Source organism: Zootoca vivipara, chromosome 1 (genome assembly GCF_963506605.1).
Source record: "Zootoca vivipara chromosome 1, rZooViv1.1, whole genome shotgun sequence".
Taxonomy (NCBI): domain Eukaryota; kingdom Metazoa; phylum Chordata; class Lepidosauria; order Squamata; family Lacertidae; genus Zootoca; species Zootoca vivipara.
The window spans coordinates 51,425,784-51,452,114 of record NC_083276.1 but is presented as its reverse complement, the minus strand read 5'-3'; the positions used below and the strand labels follow the sequence as shown (position 1 = coordinate 51,452,114).

Genomic DNA, 26,331 nt, shown 5'->3' with positions numbered 1-26,331 from the left:
CGAATGACAACTGGTCTGATGGTCATTCCAAAAGCTTCAGAACTGGAGGATAGTTCTCTCCCCTTTTCCTGTACAGCTCCAATATTCTTCCAATTTTTCCAGAGGGTAACCCTCTCTGAACAGTCAGGCTTTGTCATATAGAGTTGCAGTGGGAGAGGGGAGATGAACCAAAACTAGGCAGAGAGATCTTGTACCAGCTGAGCTCCAAGTGGAGAAAGATTCCTCTGCCCAACTTCAGATGGTCCCTCCCCATTGTAGCCCCCATAGTAGAGGGGTAATGCCTGAAAGAGGTTTTTTGGGAGGTTCAGGGGCTTCAGTGAGAAGGAAAGAGAAATCTGTTTTTACAAACAACTCTGCATGCTTATATGTTGCAAGTTCAAGCAAGATTCCATCAAGAAACAAATTGTAACATAATGGATAACTTTCTCAACTAAATGCCATGATTGTTCTGACACTCCTGTGATAGGCCATGTGCACATTAGTGGCTTAGAACAAAGTGAGGTTGTTCTCCCCCCCCCCCAACCACACAAACACTTTCACTTTCACTTGCTGTACACACTAGAGAGGGGGCTATGGTGTCTTTGCCTGATGTGCAGTACCTGCTTTGTTTCCCTGTACATGCAAAAATATCCTCTTGCCTATTCATGGAAGCTGTCATCTGCACAGGTGCAATGGCTGTCTGAAATGTATGCATAACTGCAGCTTACGTTTTCACAACAGGTGGAAGCCAGTTAGAGGGGGAACATATTACACAGGATACAGGATACATATGGATTCTGGTGAATGTCCTGTGCACTCAACTTCAAATGGCTGCAGTGGAGCCAGAGTAAATGGTGATGTGTACACAGTGTCATAGACCTGCACCAGAGCTATTGTAAAGGAACGTGTCTCTATGGGAAGACTTGAGAGCCAGTGTGGTGTAGTGGTTAAGAGCGGTAGACTCGTAATCTCGGGAATCAAGTTCATGTCTCCGCTCCTCCACATGCAGCTGCTGGGTAACCTTGGGCTAGTCACACTTCTTTGAAGTCTCTCAGCCCCAATCACCTCTCAGAGTGTTTGTTGTGGGGGAGGAAGGGAAAGGAGAATGTTAGCCGTTTTGAGACTCCTTCTGGTAGTGTTAAAGCAGGATATCAAATCCAAACTCCTCCTCCTCCTCCTCCTCCTCCTCCTCCTCCTCCTCCTCCTCCTCCTCCTCCTCTCTTGTAAGGATTGGATCACTATCCTTACAGGAACAGAATCAAACAAGATGATGGCAGGGAAACAGATAGTTCTTTCTTTGTTTTGCAGGGCTGCTGGCTGCGCCCCTCTGAGTAAAGAAGAGTTAAGGTTCATTCAAACAATTAACTATATTGGCAAATTAAAGATTTCATTTTTAAGCCCAAATAAAGAAATATCCTATCAGGATAGACTTTTGTCCCAAGACAAAAGGCACATGCAAGCAGCCAATTGAACTTTAATTCTTGCTGAGCAAAGGATGTTTTCCTTTCTCAGACACTAATTGCCCCCCCCCCCAGTCTTGCCAGAGATTTTTCAAGAGTGAACCGCTTCATCAACAAAATTTAGGTCTAAAGGAAGCTGGCTTCTGCCAATGATTCTAGAGGGAGTATTGTCTTGTGGATGCAAGATGACACTGATCTATTACATTTCATCACATAAGTTACATGGCAGTCATGTGACAGTGTGGAGCAGGGGGAAACTAATGCCAGCACCCATGGGGAGCGGGTTACGTGTTCACTTGCATGTCTTTGTTGTCCTTTTTGTATGATTTTATGAAAATCCATAAAACACATTCAAAAATGAAAAGAAACCCAGACCAATGCCAGCACTCTTCCGTCAGCAATCAATATTGAAATCTCAAAGAAGTCAGTAGAGGCACAAGGGCTCTAAAAGCACTCAGGGTTAAATATATATTGACATTTTTAAAAGATTGTGTCGTTGTTGTCTTTTTTAAAAATGGAGTTTGCAGTTCTCTTCAAGAACTGTGGATCTGCCACTTAGCCTAACAAAAAAAGCATTTTTTCTTATGAAAAGAATTCTCTCTCTTTCTCTTTCTCTTTCTCTTTATATATGTAGGGTTATGAAAGCAGGACTGTCTTCAGAAGTTAATCAGCAATGCAGATTTCCCTTCTACTTCAGATCATGATTGTTACATTTAGTGAAAACCAATGAGAACTATTCTTATTTACTCATTTATTTGGCTCCAATATGTAAGAAGTGGGCATCTGCTTCAGACAAAGCCTGAACTGAAAACTGATGTGGATTTTTAAAAGAGCAATTTGGGCTTTGTGTGAGGTGAACAGAGTTGGTTCAGAGTTAACTGTACTGCTCCCAGAACCTCAGATCTGCCTTGGAGAGTCAGAAAACGTAGATAAGCAGTCTCTGATTGCTAAATAATTTCCTTACTCATGTTATTTTTAATGGCTTTTATATCTTATGGTGACTGTGTTTCGGGGTTTTGGCTATTTCTGTGGAATTCCATGATGGATTTTTTTTTGGGGGGGGGGGATTTTGTGGAAAAGAAAACTACTGTTCTAATAAATGGGCTGAGAATCCTCTTCATGAGAGTTGAAACTATCATCACTCATTTTGAAAAAAGAGATACACCTAGGAAGTTGGGTAATAGCAGTGATCTTCTTACGAGGCCTCCAGAAATCTTGAAAGTGTGAAACAGAATCCTAGAAAAACAATGTATGAGCATTTGAAGGTATATACAGTTTGTTCTCTTTAAGTAGTGCCACTCTGTTGCTGAAAATACATTATGAAGACCAAATAGAGCAGATGGCTCTTTGAGCCCTGAGGACTAAGCTTTGCAGAGGGATAATAACAAAGGGAGCCCTGTGTTCATTTTGACATTCACCACTGGATTTATGGAGGTCTAGTCTAGAGCTTTGTCATTCCACTTCATAAATGTGGTCAAGGCTCTTGTGGGAACAACTTAATTAGACCTCTTTCATTTCCTAATTCCTAGAAGCACAGAACTATGCTCAACTAGGCTTGATGATAACAAGAATCCCCGTTGATTTTGTGCTCCCAAAAGTGGAGACGAATTTGTTACCATGGTATTCTAAGATGCCTCCAAATTCCACAGCCCCTGTCAGCTGAATGGGCTCCCAGCAGCACATCTGAATTGCCATTGTGCAAGCAACAAAACAATGATCACAGATTTTCCCGCAAATACTACAATCAATAGGAACATCCCTTGCCTTTTAATATGCACTGAACGACTTCATTTGTAAGCTTATTACAACTTCAGTGAGAGACGCTGTTAGGCTGATCATTAGGTGTCTGTGAAAATAACAGAGGAAACTAGGATACGTTCCAAAATAAGCTCGCTCTCTTTTCATTTCAGGACCATTAACAAAAATTACTTTAAAGAACATTCGTACTTACTTTACTGCTGCAGTTGATGTGGAAGTACCTGGAACAAAACCACATGGAAAATGTAAAGAACTGAGATTCAAAATTATGAAAAGCAGGGAGTGTGCATGCAGAAAATGGCATGTTCTAAAAGCATCAAATTAGATTGATTAAGACTAATAATAATAAAAAATTATTATTTATACCCCGCCCATTTGGCTGGGTTTCCCCAGCCACTCTGGGCGGCTCCCAACAGAATATTAAAAACACGATAAAACACCAAACATTAAAAACTTCCCTAAACAGGGCTGCCTTCAGATGTCTTCTAAAAGTCAGGTAGTTGTTTATTTCCTTGACGTCTGATGGGAGGGTGTTCCACAGGGCAGGCACCACTACCAAGAAGGCCCTCTGCCTGGTTCCCTGTAACCTCACTTCTTGCAGTGAGGGAACTGCCAGAAGGCCCTCGGAGGAGGACCTCAGTGTCTGGGCTGAATGATGGGGGTGGAGATGCTCCTTCTCTGCCCCAGTAACACCTGTCATCCTCAAGGTATATCTTGAGCCCATGAGTTGTGAACTGGAAACAGTGACTTAAACTTTATGCATTCTTTCTCCTGTTGCACACAAAGGGTGTGTATGCTGAGTTTGCTTTCCGCCTTCTGTTAACTAAATAGGTAGCTGAAAAGTTTTTGTTTTTTTTTCCTTTGAGAAATCAGGTTGGGATATGGGAGTATGCAGGAACTCCTACACAATGAAAACAACTAGATAAATGAGACTTGTCTATTAACTTCAATTTTATTTTTTACTGAAAATTTCTAAAATAACTCTGAACTTTAGTCATGGTTATCAGGGTATTTCCCACATTGGCTAGAGCTGGGAATATCTGCAGTAAATGCTGCTGCTGCTGCTGGGAGTTATACCCTTCTAATTCATACCAGCTGACTAGAATCAATTTCAGTTGACTTTTTAAGACCTCAGTCACCACCTTTTCATTGTGGAGAAGGTTAAGAGGCCTGTTTACATTGACATTGATTCTTCCATGCTTGGATGTAAACAACCATAATTGTGCCTCCCATTTTGTTCAGATACTATTGATCACTTTCTGTATTGTTTGTGACCAGTCCTTCCTGATTCAAAGGGTTATTTGTAAATCTATCGCCCTTTTTATATTCATAGTAAAAACAAAAAATCATCTTGTTATGAATCCTTTCTCAAGCATTTGGCAATGAGTAATTTATTTGAGTGTATACTTTGAATCATTTCCAAACGTAAGCTCCATAGACATGTATGCATTAAGTTCTCTTCAGTTCCTTGGGACTTATGTCTGCGTAATTAAGTGCAGGATATCAGCCTTGAAGCACAAACTGTATCTATTCCTTCTTTCCCCAGTGCTATATACTCTCTCATCTAATTTTAGAATGCACACTCCATTTCATAAATGCAGTCAAGGCAGTTGCAAAATCAGCTTAATGAGCCACCCCGTTTTATTCCTTTGATGATAACTTTCTTACCTTCTGTCCATAAGCTGCAATATGTATACATGTTGGATGCTGATTTTAGCATCCATTAGGTGCTAAAATAAATACATAGTTGTTTTACTGTTATACTGTTTATTATTGTGCAGTTAGTGGTGGGACTGCTTCTAAATAACCATTGCAGTAACACTGTAAATTTGCAATATTACAGCTAATAATATTTATTGCAACTGAAATTCTGTCTGTGCCAGTCTTGTTATCCTCCTCATAGTTGCTGTGTTTCATTTCATTTAACCTTGCTTCTGAGAGGGTGTTAGAGTTTGGATTTGATATCCCGCTTTATCACTACCCTAAGGAGTCTCAAAGCAGCCAACAATCTCCTTTCCCTTCCTCCCCCACAACAAACACTCTGTGAGGTGAGTGAGGCTGAGGGACTTCAAAGAAGTGTGACTAGCCCAAGGTCACCCAGCAGCTGCATGTGCAAACGTCTACCGCGCTTAACCACTACACCACACTGGCACACATGCCTACTCAGGTACATTTGTGTCTGAACCCAATTCCACATCTAATTGCTGTTCCTTTAGGAGCAACTGATGTTTGAGAAATTATTCTAGTATTATGGAAGCCTCTTTGCTGTCCTCAGCTCTATTCTCCCTGGAGGGTAGACTACTATCAGTCCAGAAGAGCTGGTTTAGAAAACTAGTACCTCAGCCAAATTAACAGGAGCTAGTGTGTATCACTTAGAACCAGTGGTCTAGATCAGCAAAAGCTGTGGTCCTCCAGTTACTGCTGCACTACAACTCCTAAAATCCCTAACCATTATCCATGCTGGCTGGGGTTGATGGGAATTGGAGTCTAACAACATCTGGAGAGTCACAGGTTCCTCATCCGTGGTCTCGGTATTTGAGTGCCACAATAACTTTTGAAGGAAGGAAAGGCAGAGGAAAAACTTCAGGTCTTAACCAAGAAAAGGGAGTTTATTAGGAAAGAAACAAAAGAAACAACAATGCTTGGAACTATCAATAAAATCTTCAGCCTAGGTCATTGGTTGTTAAACAATCTGTGGCCTTTTAAATGTGTCAGGGGGTGTTACTATTTTGTTGTTGTTTATTATGCATTTTGTATTTTTATGTTGTAAACTGTCGTATGATCTTTGAATGAAGGGTGGTATATAAATTTAATAAATAATAGAAATTTATTATGTTAAGATGATTTGTTATAGCTACTGAAATTATTTGGGATAAGCTCCAGGCCTTAACACACAGTCCTGGCCATTCTAGTCCCATTCTTCATTAGCTGCCTAGAATGAAAAGACAGAGAATCCTTTTATAAATACTTGATGCATGGAGAATATTATTTGTTTTTTTGTTTTGTTTTAAATACTTAAAAGTGTATTAGCTCACCCATTAACAAACACAGTGCTAAAGTACTGTCTCCATCTTTCTTGGCAATCTCTACTGCTTTTTGGATAATAATTACAAATGCATATAAATCCTCTTAATTTTTAAGTTTCCCATCATTACTAATTTACTTGGCATCCACCATAGTGATGCCAATTTCAGAAAACGCTTACTGATTTTATATGCAATGCATTCAGTGCTTTTGTTTGGTGGCCCAGGTGGTGTCCTGTCCAAAAAGTCTTTGTGCAGTTAGATTCTTGCATTTCCTCTTTCATTATATTTGTTGTTGTTGTTGTTGTTGTTGTTGTTGTTGTTGTTGTTGTTGTTGTTGTTGTCATAAGAATTGGCTGGGTCCGAGAAGTGTCCTATCCTGGGCATCCCCACCCCCACCCCCCAGTCTTCTGCAGCTATGTTGATATTAATGGAAAAACTTGGTTGGAATGGGTAACTTTAAAAAATCCTGACATCAGAAAATGAACTGGGGAATGCTGTTATGAAGTATTTTCCAATAAGCAATACATGGGTTTTTAGAGTAATCTTTAATTATCAGTTTTGACTTCAGGCCTCCAAAAATTCAGGATTAGGATTCAGGCCCTGATTCTCATTCGTGAAATAGCATTCTGGCATTTCCAGGAATACATTAGGAACTGTTTGAAGTTGTATGCTAATGTGATATTTCTTGTCAGCATAAAGTGTCTTCCATATAGATACATAACAGATCCATGGCCTTCTGAGTGACAACAAAATCAAAGCCAAGAATGTTTGGTTAGCTTGGCAAGAGTATCACTTTTCATCTTTGGAATTAATTTGAGTTTGGAAAACTGAGCTGCTATTAATAATAATTCTATACATAAAGAAATTAACATCTTGCTATTGAAGAGGGACACTCGGAGCACATTCCAAAGACGGAAGGGGGGGAGAAAACTTTTGAGAGTCTTTGGCTTTCCCACATTTTGTTTGGCAATTCTTCTGGGTTGCAAAAACTGCTTTTTGCAATTCCAACTCACAACCTCACAAATGACTCTAAGGAATGTTCAGCATATTAAGAGCAGGACTCATCAGTTACTAGTTAGCGTACAAAATTTCCCTGTGGAGTGCTGATGTTGTTGCCAAGGCAGCTAAACATACGAGGATAACTTTGTATTGATTTGTTCTAGTTGTATAAACGCTAATAGCCTCATGCTAACTGTAGAGAAACAGTGATGCCTTGTATTTTTTTTCTGTTTGTGGGGAGGATAATAGTGTCCCCGTTTCCCCAGAATTTTTATTTTTATTTTTATAAAATGGCAAAGATGTTGGAATCAGTTTATATAAACATAAGAAGACCCTGCCACATCAGTCCAGCGTTCCAAGCCCAACGTCTTGTTTCCAGTAGTGGGCCTCTAGATGTTCTAGGAAGTCTAGAAGTGGGACTAAGACATGAAGGCCATTGCTGTCCCAATGTTTGTCTCCGGACCCTGGTATTCCATCTCATAAACCATATGAGAAACAGCTAATGCCTTTTTGTGTTCCATGTTTTATAGGCGATAACATGATGTTCTAAATAAGAGCATGAAAGCTAAATGGAAGACTTGTGTGTTTTTTAAGGGTGCGATGTAATGGGTAACCCATTATAATTTAATTGGAATTGTTTGCATAGAGGCAATTGTTTTCATATATAACCTTTTTTTCTATGAAACTGTTTTGTATATGGTTGTTATTGTCTTGTGAAATCACTTGGAGAGGTTTCATAGGAAGCGATTCATAAATTAAACAAACTAATAAATAATGGGCATTTCAGGCAGATAAATTTGTGGCTCTGTAGCTTGTTTTTTTCACTTTAAAATAATTTATTCTCTCCTCCAGAGTCCTAATGTTCTGTAACTTATCAGATAACTCATTAAAATATTGAAACAAGTGCTTTGTGGAATGCAAGGTTACTGCAGTAACTGACCAGTTGAAAGTTGGGGAGGACTGCTGTCTGCTTTGAACAGACATCAGAAGTTGCATCCAACATTAGTCCTACTCAGAGGTGACTCATTGAAATCAATTGACATGCTGTCATGGGTCTGGGAGCCTTCGCAAGAAATACCTCGGCTCACTCCAAGATATATTTACAGTCTTTATTAATGTACATATTTACAAAGTACAGAGCATAGTCTCCTGCATCTAAATCTTCGTAGCTGATTCCGGAAGTGGAGATTTACGACTCCTCCTCCAGCATAAAAGCTTGGGAAGCCCCAAGCGCCTCCCCTGCTCTCTGCGTTTTAACCCTCTCCATTCCTGCACTGAGGGAACAGGCATTCCTTCTCCTTTGGTACCGGAACTGGAGTGCTGTTGATGCTCCTGACTAGCATCAAGGAGTGTCCTCTCCGCCTGAGTTCCTTCCGCTTGCTCCCCCTCTCCCTCTCCTGTCTCTTCCTGTGTTTCCTGCACACTAAGCTCTCCCCCCCTCCCTTGGCTCGGTTGCGTTCTCTGGCATCTCCATGACACATGCCCAACATAGTTTCAATGGGTCTGAGTAGGACTTAGTTGGACTTTTTGTACCAAATGTGCCGCAAGAGTACTTTGACATGAAACTCGCTAACTAGGCTTTGGGAAAGAGGTGGGAGGACTCTAGGACCCTGTCAGAGCCTTCACGCCTCCTTCCCAAAGCCCAACGCCTTACTTACCCAGCTTTGGGAAGGCAGTGCAAGGGCTGGGGGAGGGGTGTAAAATGTTGCTGTGGGCCACCAAAATGCCCTTGAGTGCTGCAGTCTTCCCTTTGGGATGCTGCCTTTTCTAATGAAAGAAGCAAAACAAGAATCTTCTGAAGTTAAAATATGCTGGGCAGATCCAGGAGGGAAGAACTGGAGGGAGCTAATTTTGCTTAGAACCATGTGCAAAGCTAGTGGGTTGTTTAATATTAACAAGGAGCTGGTGGGGTTAGTATTTTAAGGTTTCAATGTGCTTCTAGGGACCTTGCAAAGAAAGCTACGCTGAGCAGTTAAACGCAGTCAGGCAATGCAATAAGTTCCCTTAGCTTCTACATTACAAGCCAAATAAGTTGTTCCTGGCAAATGGGCCCTTTGTTGCAGGAGCATTAGCAACTAAAGAGAAGTTGGATTGACTGTAATTTAGTATATAGATCCCTGACCTTATGCAGTCCCTTCTCCAGTGTTCTTTGGGGACCAACTGCAGTCACACAGTTCACTTTGGAATCTAATTGAATTTACACACGGTAATGTAGTCTTGTCACAGCAATTTTGTGGTGTAGTCACTACAGAATTCCTGCTCAGTTACTTTATATGTGTACAAAAACTACAATTAAAAAGCTACGTAACGTGTAGAACTGGCAACCTCCCAAGAGCTTCTCAGAGCTGTGGGTTGTATCAATTGGCTCAGTGCGCTTCTTAATACCAGTTGCTGGGAACACATGGGCAGAAGGCAGTTGCGCTCATGTCCTCCTTGCAGGCTTCCCACAGACATGTGTTTGGCTACTGTGAGAATAGGATGGTGGACTAGACAGACCATTGGCCTAATCCAGCAGGTACTTCTCATTTTACCCTTCAGAAGCAATGCATGGAGCAGGGAGAATTGCCAAAAAATAACTCCCCTGTCCATTCCACTGAAAGAAGCTTCTGATTGGTTGGAAGACCTCTGAAAACACCTAGAACCATTCAGGAACATAGTACTTTGCAGCAGGTTCAGGGGGAACTGTCCTTGCCCACAAAGTATAATTTCCCAAATCACCCCAGCTCTTCCTCTCCTCCAAAACAAATCTGCCTTCTAAATTATATCGGGGTGGGAAGATTCTTTTCATTGTCTGAAAGACGGTCACAACCTGTCCTACTTGCTGGTAAGGAAGTGGAGAGCTGTATGTACACCACTACTCTAAAGGTTAAGATTTTAAATGATTTGTAAAATATAATTTGTGTGAGAGCGGGAAACCATCAGTGCAGGCACTGGAAACAAGTTAGGAATAGGAGGCAGATGTTTGGAATGTAAAAAAGAATCATCAGTCTGAGCCTTGATTCACCCTGTTTAGCAACTTCACATCTGAAAGAGATTAAATGAAACTTTGCCTATGTCCTTGCTTAGCAAGGACGAGACTTTTGATAAGACTTTACATCAGAAAGACACATTTTTCAAAGACAAGGCCAATACCTAGAGCCAAAGAGTCGTCACACAGAAACAGGCAAAAGCCTCAGTCCCTTCATACTTGTGTTTGTTAATTCAAATGCACACTTTTTTAAAAAATACAATTTAAATTGGTTGGTATCAGTTGGCTATGATCCAAATTGCAGGTAACTGCGGTATATTGTCAGACATACAACATTTTTAAAAGAGTGAACAAGGGAGGCTGAAGATTGTCTTTAGACCCTTCCAAAGGCATTCATGATAAATAGGTTTTGCAAACCAATGAACCCAGCAAACCAATACCCCTTCCAGGCACCAGGCTGGGAGGTGTGAGGTTGGATTGAGTAGGTATCCGCTGGCCAAGTCAGCCTTCTGCCAACCACCGCCAATGGAATAACGCACAGAGCAGGCCGAGTCGCTTTGCCAGCTGTGAATAGGGAAGTGGCCCTGCTGCTCTACAAAGCCTCACCAGTCAGCACCTGGTGTTTGGATTGCAGGCCAAATATTATTATTATCATTATCATTATCATTATTATTATCTGTTGTTTTGTTGTTTTGTTTGTTTGTTTGTTTGTTACAAAAGTAGTTTGGGGGATTTGGGTTTAAAGACAGCCTGAGAGAGAGTCTGAATGAGTAAGAGGAGGTCAAATGCTGGTTCCGAGCCAAGAGAGAGAATGTCACTGGGGTTAATAGTTGTGGGGGAGGCCTGATCACCTTGGCATCTCCTGCAACATCTTGTGTTTCCACTTGAGATTGTAATTAAGGAAAGCAACAGAGTTGACAATTAGGAAAAGTAGTTTGGTTCGTTCCAATGACCAAATCATAGTTCTTTGTTTTAAAAGAAGTCAATCCTTTTGGCAAAACTTTCTCCTCAGCTTGATCCTCAGAGAGAGAGTAATTGATCTTGTGCACCATCATCGGATGATTCCTATCATCTCCTCAGCTGACACAGCACCTGCTGCTTGGTGCAGCACCGAAGTTTCTTCCTCTCAGAAGTGCAGTAAATCCTTCAAAATATTGTGAGCTAAGAGAAAACATTTTTTCACTCCCACATGCACCTCTGAGTACTGGCAGCAATATAATTATAGGCACTTTCTCTCTCATACACAGCAGGAATAAGAATCATATCAGTCTCTTTATATCCCTAATAGTAGGTTTATGTGAAGCAGTTACATCTCTGTAGGAAAAAATTAACCTATTTTTTAAGCAGCACCTTTTTCTGTGCTTGTGAAGTTGCAGTAAATGAAACTTGATTCAGCCAATTAAACAAGGAAACTTAAAAGTCTTGAGTTGTGTAAACAAAAGGAGATTAGTGAGGTGGGTCACTTCTTTACTGGGAATATCTCCTTAGAATCATAGAATTGGAAGGGATCCCAAGGGTCATCTAGTCCAACCCCCTGCAGTAATCGCAACTAAAGCATCCAACCTCTTGTGGGAGTGTTCCACTGTCGAACAGCTCTTACCATCAGAAAGCTCTTCCTGTTGTTCAGTTGGAATCTCCTTTCTTGTAGCTTGAAGCCATTAACAAGCCCTAGCAATCCTTAACAAGCCCTACTACAACTGATGGGAGTTGTAGAAGACCAGAGTCAGGGCAGGTTTGTTTTTCTGTTTTATCTGCATGACTTCCTTCAATGCTTTAATTGCTTTTTCATAAATAGCTTGTGCAGTCTGCACTTACCCCTTGAATAGGAAATATTCTACACTTCTAGGTTGTTGTTAAAGTCAGTGTCTTTTTAGAGAAATATTTTACAATATACTTCACCTTGGCTGTTTTGTTGCCACTTTTCTTAACTCTGGGTCTGTGTATGCAGAATATTTTATTCTGGAATCCATGGAGACTTGAGTACTACTTTTTCTACACCTGTTTTTATTATTATTATTATTATTATTATTATTATTATTATTGCCTCTGAAAAGTGATTCTTGAGAAACTTCTATACAGGAAAGTTCATTGAAGATTCATTCTGCAATACAGTACTCCATACTGTATCCATTTGAAATTGGAGGAAAACAGATGTAGGTGGTTCTGGCAATGAGGGAGGGGGCCGGGTTGTATCCACACAAATAATGTTGGTGGGCATATACCGAGATCACAATCACACTTCTTCATTTGCTGGGGGCATGTGCAAGGAGGAAAAGGTGTGGAAACCTAATCAAGGGGAGAGTTTAACTACACCCACCTTTGTGGGCAGCAGGATTTAAAACCAGTCTATATTGAAAGCAGCATGTTGAGGATGAGCATGAATGATTCTGGATTGAGGAAAGCGACATTTTTGTGCTATAGATAGGTATGCGGCTTTATAGAAAAGAACAAAACGGGCAGAGAAGTGACTTTTGACATCAATTGTTATTCATGAAGCAATAAATAATCCATAACATGCTAAACTATGAATATTTAGACCACCCAAATCAAGAGGAAGGTTAGTATGTAGGCAACCTACAAGAGCTTGTAGTCTTTGGTTGCTTCTTCATTCGAATGTAGATAGTTCCCTGCCTTATTTCTTTGGAGTAGGAAAGCTTGCTTCAAACCATTCATAGCACCAGCAGCTTCATTACCTCCTTATACATTTTCTTCCCTAATTTTTTAGTTCTTTTTTTAAAAAAAGACGTAAAAACATCCCAGCAAAACTATCCATTTCAAAAATGCATTTTAGAAATTAATTCAACCTAAAACAAACCAACACAGCCAGTGTTCTTGAAAGGAGGGAGTTTGGACACATAGGAACTGCGAAAGAGCAAGCACCACAATAAACCAAGGCATAAACAATTGCAGCTTAGACATATCTGCATACTCCTTTTGAAACCCCCATTGATTTCAATGGAACTTGCACAGAAGATACCTGGTGGGTTGTGCTGGAAAACTATAAATATCCTTTGACATTTGAAATGAATGAACCCTTTCTCTCTGCGATCGCTTTTTATCCAAACATCAAATATTCAGGCTCTGTTATGCCTCCCTGCACCCCAGCCCACAGATCAACTTTTCAGATGCTGATATAGGACCCGATCATGGCTTCCAGATATTTATGGACATCCTAGTTTTAAGCTTATAAAGCATCTAGGACATAATGTTTTCAGACATAATGAGATAGGATCACAAATTGTCTTAATAGATTGCTTGCAGCCAAACAGTGCAGATTTAGAACAATCACATAGTTAAAAGGTAAATTAATAATAATTGGTATATGATTAGTTTTATGATTATGTCATTACTGGAACCACTCCAAGCAATGCCTAAGTAATTTACGTTTTGCAAATTTAGTTGAAAACTACCGTAAGTATAGTTGGTTAGATGAGACAAATGAAGGTGAAAATGTAATTATTATAAAACATGCATGAGTATATGCTTCTCTATACATGTATAGCTTCCATTCATTTCTCGTGAATTGTGCTTGTTTTATAGTGTTTGCCACTTATGTAGAGTTTCTAATATTTAACATGTTTTACAATCTCAGATATATGAAGTTCTCAAGCATTTTAATAGTGTGTGCATAACACAAATTCCTGGTAGACTACAACTTGTATTTGTAAAGCTATTTATGTCTCTTTCAATTTCCGAGTAAATGGGTAGGTTCTTGCGAAATGTCAAAATGTGGCTTGGGATGTATGTCAGAAGGAACATGAACCAACCCAAAGGTTGATGAGCCGGGTTATGAGGAGTAGGATGCTTCAGTGGGTGCTAAAAGCTTTTCATTAGTGCTAATGTACACCAATTTAAGCATGCAATTAGACTAAGTGTATTCATCAGGGTGGTGTGTTTTAATAAATGGTTTATTTAATGTGATTGTGTTTTATTGACTTGTGCATTAATTGAATATTTCTTTCTTATAGGACAAGCTTGGCCAATAAAATATACATGGGACGTATAAAACATTAAAGGTTGAAAGAAACATTCCAAGAGCTGAGTAGGTGAGAGTTTTGAATTGTCAAAGAGTGTTTTCTTATTTCCTCCCCTAACAGTAAGTGAACTGTTTCCCGTTAAGCAAGTATCCCCACAAAAGCCATAATTCCTACAGGAGCATTATGAGGAAAACACTGTACAGATAGATGTGTTACTTTCCAAGTGGTTTTGCTGTCATCAACGTGTTATCCAGTGGTGGGTTAGAAAGACACACACACCCCGATGTGGAATTTGTTAATTTTGTTCAAACAAGAATGCTAGTCTCAAAGGGCTATCAGAATTAGCAGCCTGAGAAATGGCGAAGGTCTCATGATTCTAACTAACACGTACCTGGCTTTTACAGACTTGACTTTCATCGTGAAGCAATACCTTCCTAATGTTGGACCATAGACCATTGCTGTGAAGTAGATGAAATACAATTTCCTGCTGAATCAAATTATCAGGGTATGAGCAAGAGTGCTTTCACTCACTCACACACTTTATATTATTATTATTATCATCATCATCATGTTCTGTCTCCTAAGGCCCACTTTAACCTAAGGCAGGCATAGGCAAACTCCAGCCCTCCAGATGTTTGGGACTACAATTCCCATCATCCCTGATGACTGGTCCTGTTAGCTAGGGATGGTGTGAATTGTAGTCCCAAACACCTGGAGGGCCAGAGTTTGCCTATGCCTGACCTAAGAGATATAATGATAAAGAAGGAAAATGTTTTTCATTATACCTTGTGCTGCATTTGCATAGTCTTCATAGGAACGTCACGCTCCTGTGTTGAAAGAGGGAGCACCTTCATTTCCCCCCTGCTGTATATTTCTGCAGAATAGAAGTCATAACATCTTGTATGAAGTCGGGGTGAACAATATCTAAGTTGGTCTTTATATTCAGTAGCTGCTCTGGGAGCAATACATGGTGGTGTGGATGCAGAGATGAAAACTGCTTTCTGGGACCCTTTCCCCTACACCTAGTGCAATGTGAGCTCAAGGCAGTATCTGGCCCATCAATATCCAATTTCTCCAAAAAGTTGAAACTGCAGTGGAGAAAATATTTGGAGTATTGCATTCATGACACATCATAAGCACAACCATAGAGGCCTAGTTAGAATCATGGGAATAGGGTAGGGTGCAAGTGGGTTGAAATTGATTACATTTGGGGATTGTGTTTGCTGGATGCTTCTGGAAATAAAGTATGTGTGAATTGCCTCCATCTGTCTCCCTGAAGACCTAATTGACTGACTGACTTTGGGAGGAGGAGGTAGAAGGACAAGAAAGCATACTTTGATCCCATTTTAATCCCATTTTGATCCCACTGTGACAGGTGTAAAATCATTCTAATTCAAATGACCATTGTTACATCAAGCTGTAGTCTTCAGTTATTTTCTACTGAAAAACACAACTTTCATTAGTGTCTAGCAACCACAGGTACATAGATCATAGATCAGGAATCCCCAGACTTTGGCTGTCATAGATCCTCAGTTGTTGGGTTTTTTTGGGGGGGGAGGGCTAAAGCAACGAACTGTTTTGCTTTGCCTAGGTCAGTGGTTCCCAACAGGTGGTCCGCGGACCCCCAGGGGTCCGCGAGCTATGCCAGAGGGGTCCGCAAGATGCTATTAGAATAAAAAATATATTAAATATATTTCGTATGATAACAGATTTTTTGTTTTGGCCGCTTCCTGCATGAGCAGAGTCTAGCGCAAAACTAGAATTAGATAGAGGCAGTAGTTCTGCTGTATGCCGTTAGGTGGCGCTTTACAAACACTACTGTTTTGCAAAGAGGCAGCGCGTGCATTCTACTAATGCTCACCTCCCCAAGATGCTTTGTGCGCGTCGGCTTCATTTGTGCGCTACTGTGCAGGTACCCTGTCTTCTCCATTCCCCTCCCTCCTCCCTGGCGCGTGCTGCCTCTTTGCAAAACAGTAGTGTTTGTAAACAAAGCGTTGTTTTTCGCGGAAGCTACAGTTCGCGTAGTTAAAAATGGACCGTTGGTTTAAAAGTGGTTCATTTCATTAAGAACTGAAAATTAAAACTAACTGTATACTGATGGAGTACTCCATTGTAACTGTAAAAAACGTATAAATATAAAAGACTCTTAATTTGGCTCTCACTTTTTAATTTTAGGATTAGGAATTAATGGGGGTCCTTGTCACAATAGCGGCTCGATGAGGGGTCCTCGAGAAAATTTTGTTGGGAACCCCTGGCCTAGGTAAAGGAGTGGTGGTGTAGAGATCACATGAGCCTGGTCATGTGGTGAGAAACATTACCATAGTTCAGTTCCAACAACTAGACTACCTGGACCAGAACTATGAATACCAATTTTACCATTTATGCTCTCCCCTGGAATCAATCTATGTAAAGCATATTGATGACTTAGGTTTATAGCAATTAACTCAGAGATTTAATAACTGATTTGAAAAGTTAAGAGAGGCCTAGGTGTGGGTAAAGGAGAGAGAAAGGAGTACACGGCCCTTGCACATTGTTGGTTTGCACAAATATGAAAACCTCAATACTTATCCCTTGAAACGTGTATGCATTATTTTGGCATCTTGTCATGGAGAGGACTTCCTATGTCTGCTTTGGTAAATCTATAGGACCTTTGTATTGCTGTTGCTTACTGAACCTTCGCAAAATACCATTGTTGTTTAATGAGCGGGAAATACAGTAGACCATTTTTACCTTTTGTTTCATAGCAGTGTAAGGTTTGGCTGTGATCTTTCTTTGCAGAACTGTTCCATGTGTAAAGCCAGGTGGATCTGAGACCCTCCTGTAGCAGCTTATTGAGAGCCAAAAAGCAGCACCAGCTCTTGGGGGCCTGATGCTTTAGGCAAACTGGAAAACATCCACCTGTCATAGCTCTGTCAGCAAACAGTTTGGATGCCTTAGGCAACTTCCTGGTTTAGTGAATCTCAGTGGTCCTCACTAGTCTGAGTAACACAGTTCCACCTCTGGGAAATATTTAATCTGCTGCAGCAAAAACAACAAAAGAGTTTTATGGCAACTTAAATTCTACTTATTGTGGCATAAGCATTGGTCTAAAACCCGCTTTATCAGATACAGTCAGATATAATTCATGCATAGCACTTTACACAGCAGAAAGAGCCATATCCCTTTGGTTCTTTTCGTTCCACTAGCTTTCCTTCATGCCTATTGTAACGATGTTCTGCTTCAAACTAAGTGCTCCATCTCCCCAATGTTTCATATTAGGTTGTCCCATAGAGATTATGGTTGATTTCAAATTGACTTTAGGTTAAAATAATAATAATAATAATAATAATAATAATAATAATAATAATAATAAAGATTTTATTGGCATCAATACAAATCTCAAACTTGAATGGCTTTAGAGAGAGAAGATTTAACAAATTCATGGAAGATGTTATGAATGGCTACTGGCATGCCTCTGAATACTAGATTGTCCTGTGAAACAACAGCAGGAGAAGACTATTGGTTCCAGGCCCTGCTTGTGGGATTCTAAGTGGCAAAATTGCTTAACAGACATTGCTTGCACAACCACTTTCACTGCAGTTTCTGTATACATTATTTAAAACAGCCTTTACCCCACCTTGATTCCCCAGATGTTGTTGAACCACAGTTCCCATCAGCCCCAGTCAGCATGGCCAATAGTTGGGGATGATGGAAAGTATAGTCCAGTAGCATCTGAGGAAAAGGACTTTTAATAGAGCTGCCTTATTAAACAATCTTAGTCAATTAATTATTAGTTTAATTAAATCTAAACATATGTACATATTAATTAAATAGCTACAATGGATTTGTTGTTTTTAATGAATCAAAACATGTTGCAGAATGCATGATCTTGTAAGAGGCTCTCCATTCTGTGCATAAGAAACGAGGAATGTCTCTTCACAACGTCGTAGTGGGTGTCTCTTCAGTCTGTTGGCTTTAACAGTGCATTCCTAAATGTCAACGTTCTCTCACTTTCCCCCTCTCCCCATGGTTCTTGAAAATACTTCCGGCTTCATTCTCTCAACACTTTATTAAAGCTTCTGTTCCTCCAAGTCTATAATGATGAGCCATTCTATTGGGAGTCACAAAGGATGCTTTTGAGCCTTGTGAGAGTGGAGACATACAGCAGCATCTGTCTCCATTTCTCTTCCTTGTCCCTGAAGCCTTCACACTCAAGGAGAAATCTTGTTGGAATAGTTTGCTTTCCATAAAAACAACCCTTTGTTTTTCCACATGCACTCGAGGTGGGTTTCCGTAATGCAGTAATGCGTGCAGTAAGAAAATTCTCTAGTGTAGCAAAGAAGTATCACTGTCTTTTCCATACAGCATGCAGAGAATGCTGTAGAGTTCAACGCAATTCGTGGCTCCCTGCCACTTTCTTCCCAGCAAAGACATATTCTTTCTGGAAAGGGAAAAGGGCCTTTGTGTTTGTGAGCAGCTGTGGTGCTGTGTTCACCTGTCTGCTTCCAAAATCCCTGGTCTCTCCCTGCTCTATTTCTTACCCCCCCAACCCCCAATGCATGCACACAAACACACAAGGGTCAAGTCTAATTTTCAAACTAGTTAGATGCTGTGCATCAAACAAAATACTGTGTGGAGCTGTACTGTTTACCTGCGGCTTCCTCCACCTACCCACCACTGTGCCTCTTCCCATGCAGTGAGCATTTCTTCCTGCCAAAGGCTTCGTCAAGAAGCATAACTAAAGCAGATCAGTTACCATGGTCACACAGAGAAGAGCTGTGGTGCTGATATACAGCAGCTCCAAATTCTTTGGATTAGGAAAAATAACGAGAGTGAAGGGAAAGGATTTATCACTCAGCCTGTGAAAAATTCTCTGCAACCCCTTAGACAATTTGTGTATTTGCTTTTTAGCAGGATTGGATGTATTTTTCTATCACAGCATGCAAAATTTTGGAGTTACAAAGAGCTGGAGTGCCCGAGAGCCACTCTTCCAGCTTTGGGCATTCTTTGCCAAGCCAAAGGGACACTTGTTTTTTGTTTTGTTTATAAAATGATCTCCCATCTTTCCAAGTCTTCCAACAAAACAAAAGCAAAGAGTAGCTTTAAATAACAACCTCTTAACTAATAAGAAATAACACTGAAGATGAGGACCGCTAGAAAACCACATGGAAGGGGAAAGCTTTGTTTTAAAAACAAAACAAAACAAGAATTGTAAATATTTGGACCTTATTGGGGTGTCATAAATTATCTTGGGATAATTGCAGTATGAACACATGAAAAAGAGTTTCCCTAGCTGCAAATGTGTGCTTTAGGGTATTTTAAACCATTATATCCCACCTAATTTTCCATAGAAAGTAAGAATGGCTAACAAATCAGAAGCAAAACAATATACAGGAGAACACTCCCCAAATTAAGCCCACTCACAAAATCAAAATAGAACTAAGAACATAGAATGGTACCAAACAGCAATAAAAATAAATGCAAAACTATGGGAAGAATCCGAGAACAGCGGGACCAAAAGTTCATCAAGGACTGGACCAAATTTGTAAATTATTTGAAAGACAATTGTACTCAATTAAATACGTTGGTAGGATTGCAAGCAGCTTTGTAAGGAAAGGTACAAAAACCACTGCAGATAAGAATAAGAATGTATGATGTTTTAATGTTTTTGATTTTAAAGCAATGGATAAATAGTGAAAATGCCGAAATTTGAAATGAAAGATAGAAAACCATAAGGAAGGTTTGAAGGAAGTCAGGGCCCCAAAAAGCAAAAATGTATAAGAGGAGATATTGCAATGGAAAGTATTATTGTAAAACTAATAAAAATGATATGAAAATAAATAAATAAATGCAAAACTAAGCTAGCAAAGATAATAGTCATCCAAAGACCCTTTTAAAGAGCCACATCTTTATGAACCACCCTAAAGCAATACAATAGGGGGAACCTGACTCACTTCGCTTAACAAGGTATTTGATAGGGAAGGCACCATAACAGAAAAAGCCCTAGTCCCAGCAGGGCCTCAGATAATGGATGGAGCATCCAGAGAGGAACATACAGAAAAAGAAAGTCATTAGGGTACCCAGGTGCCAAGCCAGTAAGTTGTTTTAAAGGTTAACACCAGCACCTTGACTTGAGCCAGGAAGCTAATTGGCAACCAGTGCAGATCACATAGCACCAGTGTGATGGAATCAAATTGTGTTATATTCCAATTTGCAGGCTTTCTATACTTTTCTGGTCGTGCACATTTGGAATATTTCACAACACTTAAAGAATTGCTTAAAGAATCGCTTTTTAAATAAAACAATGTTTAAAAAAGCCCCACATCATTTGCTGCTGATGCTATCATGCCGCTCTCAGAAAGCTGCTGTGCTGTGGTTAAGAATCAGAATTATTAGTTAGAACTTGGGAGTCCTTTGTTCAAATGTCAATTCAATTGCCTGTTCATTAGCTGGCCTTAGGCAAGCTTACCATCTCCCCTGCCATCTGTAATATGGGAATACAGCACTAGTTTATCTTACACGGTTGTAAGTTAGAATTTATTACATTCTTTGACACTTTGGAAAATGGCTGTTAGGTATAAATCTGGCAAATATTTCCTTGTATCCGTAATCGTTTTAAGTGATTCCATGTACATTGAACTAATACATATGCAGGGATTTCCACCCCCACCCAGGGTAGGTTATCAACTTTTCCCCAGTATCGGTCATCCAAGGGAATGTAAATGGGAAGTTATACTCTAACGTGCCTTTTTTGCTTGGAGTGAGCAGGAAGCTTTATATCAAAATCAGGTTTTATATTGTAGATCTTTAGGTGGGCAACTATTCCTTCCTAGGTGTTTTTTGTATGCTTGAAAAGAATGGCTTTAGGTGCCATAGGAAGAACATGTGGGTAGTATCTCAGCATTTGTTCATGTAGACAAATCTACACACTTCTCTCATAACACCGTAGAATGTTGCATTATTATGATCTTTTACATGTTTTGGAAATTTGTCCGTTGTCTATGCATTTGGACAACTTTTAAGATATCATAAGCAAATTTTGCATGATGGTTCCTGAGATCAATGAGCAAGTGTTTGGATAAAATTGGGTGCCATTTTGTATCAAGGTGGCAGACTAAACCTTTCAAATGCAAAAAGAAAAAAAAGTTTCTTAGAATTCCCAAACAATGCCAAATATGAGGCTGCCAGTACTAACTAAAGATTGAACTTTCTCCTCAAGCAACTAACTATATCAGTATAGGAGAGAGAGGTTAGATTGCAGGTCACAGGGTAGCATCTGTGTGAGCTTGTATGCTTGACTATTCCTTCCTGGCTTTTGATCTGCCAGACCTTCCAAATTTTACTGTTGTTCCTCAAATATATCCTAATCTGTTTTCATTCCCTGCACAGTATTTGGGTGTAAAGCACGTATACATTATGCTAAACTTAAGGTGATAAACAGGGATAGAAGCATGACAGAAAGCCATTTTCCAAGTTTAGTCATTGCTCCTCCCTTGCTGTTCTGTGCCTAAGACTGAACCAAAAACTGAACCAGCAACATTTCGGCAAAGAGACCTTAAGGAGAATACTGGAATAGTGTTCCATCTGTCAGGACAAAATTAGCCTAACTCTTCCATCCAATTCTGATTTGTTTCACTACACATATTCAGCTTTGCATAGTGCTTAGAGATTGCTGGAGAGCTTTATCATTCATGAAACGATGAATCTTTGGTTTTTAACTTTGGAACAAGATGGTGAGTCATTTAGCCTTTTCTCATTAACCTTTCATTCCAAGTCCTGACGCACGAGGGAGAAAATGGGATGGCAATTGGAGGTGATCATTACTGCCTATTAACCTATGTTATCCTACCTCATTGAGATATGAAATTTGTACTCTCTGTGTAATGAATTCCACAGGGGCTTGAAAGAAAGATTCTAGAAAGGCTACATCGACAAGTGAAGGGAGTGCTAAAGGGTTGTTGGTGTTTTGCAGGATTAATTGGATTGTGTAGCCTGTACAACCATGGAAGGAGATTGTTTGAGCTGCATGAAGTATCTGATGTTTGTCTTCAATTTCTTCATATTTGTAAGTATCCTTGGATTTTCCGTCACATACCACCACTTTCATATCTCTGCTTGTGAGGTCAGTGCTATTGTGATAGACTTGCTTCAATACAGAATTGCCCTTCAGTTTCATATATAACAGCATCTGAAACATACGTAACACCTCTCATAAGCTGCCAGGATGCTTAACACCCTATGGCTTGGTATCACTGATAAGGGGAGTGGATACTGTTCTTCTAACAATTAGTAAGACCTGTGAACAGATCTCTAGACCAGACTTTGAAGCGTTTATCCAATCACTGGGTAAATTGGCACTGTATATTTTATTAAAGTATGGAATATAATTCCATTATGTCTTAGAACTACTTCTTCCAGCAACCCTAAAGTTGCATAAAGAGCATGCTAACCCTTTTGTTGATCATTTCGAAGCTAAACTAACACTATTAGAATGGTCAACGTAGCAATAGTAACAATAAACCAGTGTCATATGGTGTCAAGAGTTTCATGCTATGAAGAAAATTGCTGAAGTTCAGCTTCCTGTGATGGTTGTGTTTTTTGTTGAAGAACGCACCTCTGGAAACACACCTAGAATAATAATAATATATTGTGTATCTGTATGGTTTGTATAGTACAGGTGAATCATTTTGGCGGGCAGGGGAAGCTTATTATGTAAGATTTAATAACATGGGATAAAGAATGTATTATACAAGTAAGGGACAATCTAGCAGCTCTGCCAAGCCCATTTTTATATCTCAAAATGAATGAAAGCTTTGCAAAGATGGGGCCTATGTCTCTGATGTCCCCGAGGTTGTCCTATTGCTTCTTCCATGGATTCTACACAGGAAATAACCAGAGGAGCTGAGCTATAAAGAAAAATAGGTGCTTCCTTGCTATAAGTAGCCCAAATAATGAAGTGTGTGTGTGTGTGTGTGTGTGTGTGTGTGTGTGTGTATTGGTGGGGAAAATTGTAGGCAATGCACACTGTGAAAAAAAGTAAGCTTCCACAGCAGAAAGCTAGCTTAGTCATGCAGCTATTGTGTTGGTTAGATCTCTTAGCGGGGATGAACTCACTGGAGGGAATCTAGAAAGGAATTGAATGTCTTTATCTGAAATATTTCCCGTTTTGGCAGCTGGGTGGTACATCTCTACTGGGAGTTGGAATATGGGTCATAGTGGATCCTACAGGATTCCGAGAGATAGTGGCTAGTAATCCTCTGCTCTTCACGGGGGCATACATCATGGTGGCGATGGGAGCAATGCTATTTCTGCTGGGGTTCCTTGGCTGCTGTGGAGCCATCCGTGAGAACAAATGCCTCCTTCTCTTTGTAAGTACTGTTGGCTCTTTCATATGTGGTTTTCTTCTGTATCTGTCTGCATGGTGTGGTTAGATGATTAGGTAATATCGGTACAGATTGTTTTGTACATCCAACTGATTGCAAACTGCAGTTTTATTGCGCTAGGCATAGGCCATGGCATCATTCAGAAAAATAACAAAAGGAAAAACAGCAATAACCATAAAAATCATCAGGCACCACACATACAATATAAACTATGGTCACAACTACTAAGATTGTTTGTTGCATAAAATAGAATAGCAGAGGATTCTCTAGTGTGCCAAATTAAATCTGAATCCCCTTTGCAGTTGACCGCTATTTTATCTAGTTCTTTCCTCCTGATCTTCTTAGCTGCCAACGCATAGAGTGCTACTTTATAACTTACAAAGTCATCAGTATCTCTCAGCAGCCATTTCACCCTTTCCACCCTATTCAAGTGAGTGCCATTCGGAAACAGGGGTTTTATGAATCGGTCTCTTGGATCTATATATAAGGGTACTGCAATAAATAGTGGCACAGGTCCTCCACACAGGGTTGCTCACAAGGACAAAGTCTTTCTTCATAATGTACTTTGCTGTAGCGTCCACCCAACGCATCGATTGGCATCGATTGGAATCGTAATTCTGTAAAACCTATTCTAAGCATGGCAAGTGGGAGCTTTGACAGGTAACTGGCCCGGGTATGCTCCGTTTTTATAAGTGGGAACCATGGCAAGCTCTTGGTGGAAGCCATCATGGTTAGACCCCTTTCTGCATCGGACCTAAAGAGACAATCTCTTAAGTGCCTCTTGTCCATCTACATAGTCACCTGAAAATCTTGTAATTGGTATTGGGACAAGAGGTGTTGGATACCGTCCTTCCAACATATTTTCATATTTCTTCAGGAAGTTCAAATGAAGTGGCTGTTAACTGTAGCTGGTGTTGTGGGAGAAGTGCTACTTTCATGGACTGATCAAAATCCAAGTCCTCATATGAAGTTTTCAAAAATAGATGAGCCAGAGGCTTCCTGAGAGATTTTTTGCAGTGATACATAATGAATGCCTAAAGCTTTTAGCTCAAGTGTAAACTCAAGGCAAGCATACAGCATGGATAAGAGACAAGAGAGAAACATGCATCCCAGGGGAAGTTCTCAAGCTTCTTTCTGCATAGAGATTATTTTTCATGTTATATTTTTATAAGGAATGTTGCAGTTGAATCGGATATGTTGCATCAAGCATCAGGCTGTGTCGTGCTTCACAGCCCCCAAAGCTGTTGTTCTAGCAGTTGATCTTTGCAAGGTTGTGTTAAAAAAAAAAACACTGCACACTGCTTGGAAGACTTAGAAATGAGCTTGCTGCAAAATACCCCTAAAGCAATTTCACTTGCTGCTTGATAAAATAGTGGGGTCTGTGGTGTATATTTGAATTTTGGAAGGCTACAAAAGAGTATAAATCAGTCTTGGTGTACCCACAAGAAATTCTTTTGTATTATGAATCTGTCCCTTCCTCTCTCTCTCTCCGCCCACATTGCAACAAAGGTAGGGGGGGGGAGAGAACTCAGTATTGCTTGATCTAATTTTTAGTGAGGACCAAACTGGCCCCAGTGGGAACTTTCCTCTCATTCTAAATAGCAGGTTCAGGTGATTAATGCACTCATCCCCCTGGCTGCAGTCCCAGTCCTGTTCCCCCAAGCCAGCAGCTAGACAAGGGCAGACTACGTGATGAGTTTCATGTTTAGCTTGATCCTCAAAACATTCCAGTAGGCAAGTCACGGTATTATTTGCAGATACAGATGAGGAGATGAGGCTGAGAAAGTCTTCTCCCATACCTTTGGATAATGAAGCTGCGGGTGGTCTTTTTCTCCGTGTGAGAGTGTGGTTATTGTTATTGTTTGTTACTATGTTATGTTTTGTGTGTTTCTTTATTGTAAACCGCCCCGTGGTCCTTGGATGAAGGACAGTATAGACATTTCATAAATAATAGTAATAATTTGCCCAGTGACTCTGGGGCAGAAACTCTATGTCAGGCATCCCCAAACTGTGACCCTCCAGATGTTTTGGCCTACAACTCCCATGATCCCTATCTAACAGGACCAGTGGTTGGGGAAGATAGGAATTGTAGTCCAAAACATCTGGAGGGCTGAAGTTTGGGGATGCCTGGTCTATGTCAAAGTGATGGGGGCAGAGAGGCCAGAGAGCAGGGGATTTTAAGTCAGTTGGTATGATCAACAGTGAATCCATCTGATCAGCTGAATGGTTTGTAAAGTAGAGCCTTGCAGTTTTGCTGTCTGGCATGTCCCTGGATGTTTTGTTGATCTATGGATTTAGCAGATTTCTTATGGTGTAGCTGTAGATTTCCTTTGCATGCTGAGGACAAATTCCTCACTCAGCTCGATTTATCGTTTTGATTATTTTGAGAGATTCTGTCCCAGCTGTTTGCTGTAGATATACAGTGATTTGTCTGCCTTTCTCTTTCTCTCTTTCAGTTCTTCATGTTTATTTTGCTAATCTTCCTGGCAGAACTCTCAGCTGCGATCCTGGCTTTTATCTTTAGAGAAAATGTAAGTATTACAATGTCAGCATGGCACCCTGCAGATTTTGGTTCAGGTGGACTTCAAGTTAGAAGGTTATAAGCTTGCTGAGTTGATATCTGTTAGTATGGCAGTGGGGCCATCATTCCCATTATTACTCCTGGTCTGAACAGTATGCAGTCACTTGTTGAATGCAAGCAAAAGAAACTTGTGTCAAGTAGATGGTTTATGTGTAGAGGAGATAACATGCTCCCCAAAGGTTTCCAGAGTTAAGGAGCTTATGCAGGCTCATACTTAAAAA

The 26,331-nt window shown here is 40.2% G+C and overlaps 2 protein-coding genes across 4 annotated transcripts in view; one reads left to right on the top strand and one right to left on the bottom strand.

Moving 5' to 3' along the window:
• TSPAN18 (tetraspanin 18) overlaps nucleotides 1-26,331 on the top strand; it is a 157,455-nt gene that overhangs the window by 108,152 nt on the left and 22,972 nt on the right. For 2 of the 3 annotated variants that reach the window (XM_035115894.2, XM_035115880.2), the window contains 4 exons: nucleotides 14,159-14,236; nucleotides 22,119-22,211; nucleotides 23,320-23,514; nucleotides 25,986-26,060. In XM_035115894.2, coding sequence (XP_034971785.1) covers nucleotides 22,149-22,211; nucleotides 23,320-23,514; nucleotides 25,986-26,060 — 333 coding nt within the window. In that variant the 5' untranslated portion in view covers nucleotides 14,159-14,236; nucleotides 22,119-22,148. Of the gene's footprint in view, nucleotides 1-14,158; nucleotides 14,237-14,571; nucleotides 14,673-22,118; nucleotides 22,212-23,319; nucleotides 23,515-25,985; nucleotides 26,061-26,331 lie in introns of all 3 variants that reach the window. The other variant, XM_035115886.2, reaches the window with a different exon arrangement.
• Nucleotides 14,796-26,331, bottom strand: part of TP53I11 (tumor protein p53 inducible protein 11) — a 92,866-nt gene continuing 81,330 nt past the window's right edge. Inside the window, exon 8 of the transcript XR_009557594.1 lies at nucleotides 14,796-14,808. The gene's annotated coding sequence lies outside the window, so the exon portion shown is untranslated. The remainder of the gene's footprint in view (nucleotides 14,809-26,331) is intronic.